Source organism: Austrofundulus limnaeus, unplaced genomic scaffold (genome assembly GCF_001266775.1).
Source record: "Austrofundulus limnaeus strain Quisiro unplaced genomic scaffold, Austrofundulus_limnaeus-1.0 Scaffold1, whole genome shotgun sequence".
NCBI lineage: Eukaryota > Metazoa > Chordata > Actinopteri > Cyprinodontiformes > Rivulidae > Austrofundulus > Austrofundulus limnaeus.
The window spans coordinates 5,948,286-5,954,526 of NW_013952403.1; the positions used below are offsets into that span (position 1 = coordinate 5,948,286).

Consider the following 6,241-nt stretch of genomic DNA (forward strand, 5'->3'; position numbering starts at 1 on the left):
ATCGTGGCAGCCCTATGTAGGACTCATTATAACATTGTTCACCTGTCATAGGTTTATAACTATTGGGTATCGATATGCTTGATGTTTACCTGTCATGTTTGAATGTGTCTTTGTGTTTCCAGGAGGAGCTGCAGAGAGACGGTCGTGTCACKTGGATCGTCGAGTTCTACGCCAACTGGTCCTCCGATTGTCAGTCCTTTGCTCCCATCTTTGCTGACCTTTCTCTGAAGTAGGAAATCTACCTGCCCCTCACTATTCGCTCTGTTACAGTCACTGTGCGCTTCTCTTATTGTTAGATTTAACACCGTAAATCCATCAACTTTTCTTGTTTTAAGATGTAAAACACAACACATCACCTTATTAAATAAAAAGAGCAGAGATAAGTGTGGAGAAAAATGCACACACTTATAACTCCTTATATATCTCCTGCTGGTTAGTGAACACTAGTTAATAAGTAGGTGCTGGTTTGAAGCATTCAGGTGTTTTTACACAGCTGAGGAGGAAAGCACCTGTTGTTAAGTTATTAGGCTGTTAATCTGGAGTCTTATTATTTTACAGAGAGAAGCTGAAAAGTTTTGTAATCTCTGTTAACTTCAATTTGAGGCCATCTGTCTGACGCCCAAAGCTCTGTCCAACAATCGGGTCGCACAGCAAACCTTCAATAGAGTCAAGGTTTTATAATGAACCAGGCAAACCTCAGTGGACTGAGAACTCTGTGAAAAACAAATAGAACTGAAAGATTTTTATTTTTTACTATTTTTTTTTTTTTTTGTTCTGTTAAACCTTTAGCTTGCTCCTCATAAGTCACTCTAAATGTTGCTGAGATAAATATAAACGAACAGTTTGTTTTCTGCAGGTACAACTGTGCTGGTCTCAGGTTTGGGAAAGTGGACATCGGTCGATACGGAGAGGTTTCACAAAGGTCTTTATTATGTTTCCTGATTCTTATAAAGCAGCTTTAAAGCCACAGCACTTTTCTTTTCATACATACATATTTTGTTTGTTTTGTGTCCGTTTTGAAATAAAGATTTTTTTTWAACTTTTTTTTTAAAATGTCATTTTGGCACATTTTTAAAAAAATAGTTTCTCAACAGGTACGGCGTCAGCACGTCTCCTCTGTCGAAGCAGCTGCCCTCGCTGCTGCTGTTCCAAGGTGGGCGGGAGGTTCTGCGACGTCCAATGGTGGACAAGAAAGGGAGAGCGGTCTCTTGGACTTTTAATGAGGTCTGTTTTTGTCTTTCAACAAAACACACAGCAGAGGCTGCTTGTGTGTGACTGGCTTACAAATGATGCGAAACAGTGCTAACTGGACCCCCCTCCCCCCGCAGGAGAACATCATCCGAGAGTTTAACCTCAACGAGCTTTTCCAGAAGTCCAAGAAGCTGAACAAAACTCTGGCTCCGAAGGACGAGAGCAGCTCTCGGGCACAAGAGGGCGACGAAGAGCTTCACGAGGAAAGCGAGGAAGCGAAGCAGCCGACAGAAAGCAAAAAGGATCAGTGAAGAAGATCACTCCCGTTTAGTTGTACATTTTTGTAGAAATCCATAATGTGACACAAAAAAAGGACATTTTTGTCTCTTTCAGCCGCTTCTCATCACTGCATGTCAACCTGTGCTCACCTGTTCTGTTTACTATCTAAGTAAAACCCAAAATTGAAACAAACAGACGAGAGTGGCGACACGTTCAGTTTGACCTTCTTTTTTTTATTATTCTGAGAAGACATCTTCTTAAAAATTCTTGGTAAGGCCATTTTGGAAATGTATTCGTTACAGATATCTGTGAAACTCGTTCCGTCTGATACAGCAAAGAGTTGACCCGACACAGAAGTATTACTACGAGCTCGTAGTTTCAGATTGTTCAGAGAGGTCACGACCCTCGGCCAAAGCTGAAAAAATAAAAAAACAAAAACCAGTTCTGTTTATCGCTGTGCGACAGATGTCTTGTGCCATTGGGGATGTTTCTTTTTGTCACCTGCACGTATAAACTGGGTGGATATTGTCGATGGTCACACGAATGCACGCCTGTGAAGCAGTCAGCACGACAAAATAAAATAAAAATAATCACATGCCAACCAAAGACAAAAGGCTGACTCTAGCGCTAACTTTCTACTGCTAACACTGCTGTGGGACTTCACTAAGAAAATAAATAAATTATAACTACATAATCCCCAAACTAGAAAAAAAAACATCTCCCTTTGTCTGATGGATCCTTTCTATATGTGGCAGAGGGAAAGAAAAAAAAACATCTCATTTGTTTAAAAAAAAAAAAGAGTCTAATTTCCTTGGTAATAAAAAGTGTAAAATTAATTATAATAAAAAACTGACTTCACTAAATGTTTTCAAGGCAAAAAAATCAAATCAACACAAACAAACCCAATCTGCAATCTACTAAATGGCATCTCATGTTTTATTTATAAAGTTCTGCTTATAAAATATCTTCAGATTTCTGATTTTATTTGCTTTTCTCCTCTGAAATAAATAAGCCCTTCCCTCGCTGCTTCCTATTTGGCTAAAACACCCATTTAAGGTCGTTGATATTTACTGATAGACAAATTAAAAGACGAAAAAGAAAAAAAAAACACTAAAAAAAGACAATTTTAAAGCTACAAACAGATTTTTGCATAATGTCTCTAGCACAAACGTTACAAGCGTACATTCCACAAAGACGTTTGTGCTGCAGTTGTGAGAATTAAAATTTCTTTGTGGCTTTTTTTTCCCTCTCTTTTTTTAAACAATAATTTTGATTATCAGCCACTTCTGGTGTCCGTCAAGCATCATCGTTTTCTTTGGATGATGAGAATTCTTGCAGGTGGTGGCTGATGCAGCCATCGATTGTAAAACAAAAACAGAAATACAAAAAAAAAAAAAAAACCGGCAACTGGTCTGAAACCATGATAACGTCCAGAACCCTCATCAACAGCCTCCGATCGTCCAACTCAATCTGTACGTTTTATATAAAATGATATCTTAAAAAAATACATATAAAACATAAATGATACTGTGTTTGAAGGTCCCKCCGGGTGGTCCGTTCGGATGATTTGATTGGTCAGCAGTTTTTAATCCTACCTCTCGTGGATAAAGACCATCCTTGTCAAATGTCTGAGTTAATGTACCAAAGTGAAGGAGCAAACAGGAACCGTTGGTTTGAASCCAGGCTGCCTCCATCAAAGTAGTGAAACAGTTGATCCTGTGAGAGATTTAAAACCTCCAGTTTCTGTCTGTTATATCTGAAAGGCTCTGTGGAGACAGGCCAGCATCATTTCATGAAGTAGAGTGAGTACCAGACGGGTCCGGCCCCCYGCCCGTCGAGTCCCAACAGAACAGCAGAGGCCTTCAGTCATGAAACATATCCAGCTTACGAAAGAGGGGAAAATAAGTGCAAGAAGTCCGGCGGCCCCTCCCTCCTCTGTGATGTTCGTCACTCAGACCGATATCTCGTACGTGGTCCCTCCGACGCCAGTGACCTTCTTCACCCCGCCCCCTGGTTTAGCTGTGCTGTGATTGGCCAGGGCCGGGCGAGAGGTGGATCTGATTGGACGTCCGTTCAGGAGAGAAAGAGAGGAGAAAGGAGAAGGCGGACATGAGAAGGTTTGCTTCAGACATTTATAAGTAAACTAATTTCTCCTCTACCTTGAATCTTGTAAAGGATTTGTGAACTTTTAAAAAARGAACAGAAGGAAATTAAACCACAGGACAAGCAAATCGTACAAAAACTGGAGCTGAACGAACACTGACATGCTTTGAATATTTAATCTACACAACAAACAAACGAGTAAACAAGCAGCGCCTGACTGCAGTATGTAGGAGGAAGAGGAAGACTCACACAGATCAGGGAGGAAGAGGAGGGCTGACACAGACCGGGAAAGAGAAACASCAGAAAAAGGAGGAGAGTGGCAGGCTGAAGGATCTGCTGACGGGTCACTACTCACTGTGGAGCCTGTTGCCCTCCTCCAGCCCCTCCCCCTCCTCCCGCGGGCCGAAGCTTGTGCTGCGGCCCCACCTCCCCCRTGTGGGATGGGGACTTGGAGAGGGAGAGGCCGCGAGGCGGCGGRGAGACGGGGGCCTCCAGCGAGCGGGCCCCGGGGGAGGAGGACGAGGAGGAAGAGTTACGGGCGTTTCGGGGGGCGAGGTCTTGGTTGTGCTGGAGCAGGTGGTGGGCCTCGGGAGGCCCCAGAGAGGAGGGGGGTGTCGGGCCGACRGCACGCAGGTAGGCCCTGTGGGGGGAGGAGAAAGTGGTGGAGCCCTGGAGCAGCTGCCCCTCCCTCTGCTGAGCGATCTGAGCCGAGAGGAAGGGCGACGTGTAGCCCTGCAGCGGGCTGCTGGGTGACACGGCCTCCGGGGGTCCCGTGACCGGCGACAGGTGGAACGGCACGCGAGGCTTCAGCGGCGACAGCTCGTGGGCGGCCGACTCRAACTCCGGGCTCTCGGATGGCGTCAGCAGGCTGTCGTAGGACAGGCTGCCGTTTCGAGGYGTCTGATTGGCCAGGCTCTTGTAGCTGGTGTCTGTGGTGCCCTCTGATTGGAGCGTGGCCAGCGGGTTGTGGACAGTCTGGGCTGAACGCAGGCTGGATGAGTGGGAGCCGCCGGTGGACAGGACCAGCGAGGATGGGTAGGAGGTGTAGGAGCGCCCAGTCAGGGAGTAACCCGACACCACACCAGCAGTCCTGCCAGGGCCTCCGGGGCCCTCGCCCCTCTCCCCTCCCCCTCTGCGCACCCCTACACCTCCTCCCACCGCTGTGGCCCCGTCCAGGCTGCTCGGCTCCGAGCGGTAGCTGGGCTGACGGCTGGACTGGAGGATGGAGGGAGACGGAGAGTCGAGACTCTCCCCACGGGTCATCTGGGAAAGAAAAAAAAAACAGAAGTAGATAAAAAGACGTGAGGAAGTGCAGAAGGATGGAAACTTTCATCTTATTTAAAAAGGAGAGAACAGTACAGGACAAAAAAAGGAGTGGTGGGGAGCGTTGGATGCTTTGACCGGTGCTCTACTCCATCATCATCACACTACTGGAATCTGAACACTGACTGTCAAAGACYGTGTTTGTCGACACATGGATGGAGTTACAACAACATGTGACCAATGAACTTCACATTCCAGTCAATGCAGTCTCAGGGGGGGAAGGATAGAGCCACTCAGACAMACACAGGGACACACACACAGTGAGACTTACTGCTCAACCGGTGGCCACTGAACGGTCAATTTAAAGCAAAAACAAAAGGAAGGGCATTTATTAATCAGAAGGCAGACAAAACCAGCCAACTCATGGCACTGTTCTGCTCTCAACACTGCTTTTAGTGCAAAAACTCACATCTGTCTAAAATCAGGTTGATCTGTAAACAAATTCTTTAAAAAAAACACGTTTTGTTTAATTTTCCCAGGTGATCGTTTCCTCTGATCTGGAAATAATCAGAGCGATCTAGGATCGAAAACGTACCTTAGTTAGGTGCTGGGGGGCAGCGTGGTTCCTTCCCGGGCTGCTGTAGGCTGGTCGGTACTTGTACATTGAAGGAGTGGGCGGAGCCTCAGTCAACAAGCTGCTCTCTGCTCCGCAACAAACAGGAAGTGACAATCAGGAGATGTTTAGAAAACAAACAATTCACCTGAGCAGGGTTCATACGTGTTTCAGTAAGTTAAATTTAAGACCTTTTAAGACCATCCAGAATGACATTTAAGACCAAACAGACGCATTAATGAAAACATTCAAATGGTTCCAGAAATTTTAACATAGAAACCTTTTATTGCGATCAATTTAGTTATTAAAGAATTTTTCACTTTTATACAAGAACAATAATTTTCATCAAGCTCTGATTACAGCACCTTTTTCTTGTTCATTTATGCAGCCAACGCTTGTCAGGACGAAGGTAAAAAAGATAAGATTTGACMAAATTAAATTTACGACCTTAAACAAAAATCTGGGCATTTTAAAGACTTTTTAGGCCTAAAATTTTGATTTTCAAATTTTAGACCTTTTTAGACTTTTTAAGACCCTGCACGAACCCTGCCTGAGGCACCTTTACAGAACTTTATGGTCCACCTGAATTAGACGTATTTAGGGCTGTTGCTGCAGAAACTTCACATCCAGAATTACTGTGTCAGCTTCAGCAGCTTAAAYTGTGTTTCTGAAAGTGGCTGCAAGGCTCAATAGACAACTTTTTTAAGTTTTGTCTTTTTAAAATGTAAAAATTGCAGGATTTGAATCCTTTTCTGCTCCTCTGTCATGTGGGGTTCCCCAGGGTTCAATTTT

At 44.6% G+C, this 6,241-nt stretch overlaps 2 protein-coding genes across 2 annotated transcripts in view; one reads left to right on the forward strand and one right to left on the reverse strand.

Annotated features, from left to right (window-relative positions):
* The window catches only part of tmx2a (thioredoxin-related transmembrane protein 2a), a 5,023-nt gene extending 2,966 nt beyond the window's left edge, over positions 1-2,057 (forward strand). The window contains exons 5-8 of the mRNA XM_014006867.1: positions 123-229; positions 857-922; positions 1,095-1,224; positions 1,329-2,057. Of these exons, the coding sequence (XP_013862321.1) occupies positions 123-229; positions 857-922; positions 1,095-1,224; positions 1,329-1,502 (477 nt within the window). The 3' untranslated portion in view covers positions 1,503-2,057. The remainder of the gene's footprint in view (positions 1-122; positions 230-856; positions 923-1,094; positions 1,225-1,328) is intronic.
* A 321-nt stretch (positions 2,058-2,378) lies between these two features.
* LOC106516460 (zinc finger DHHC-type palmitoyltransferase 5) overlaps positions 2,379-6,241 on the reverse strand; it is an 11,264-nt gene continuing 7,401 nt past the window's right edge. The window contains exons 9-11 of the mRNA XM_014006840.1: positions 5,432-5,538; positions 3,929-4,836; positions 2,379-3,527 (exon numbers count right to left, since the gene is read on the reverse strand). Coding sequence (XP_013862294.1) covers positions 3,422-3,527; positions 3,929-4,836; positions 5,432-5,538 — 1,121 coding nt within the window. The 3' untranslated portion in view covers positions 2,379-3,421. The remainder of the gene's footprint in view (positions 3,528-3,928; positions 4,837-5,431; positions 5,539-6,241) is intronic.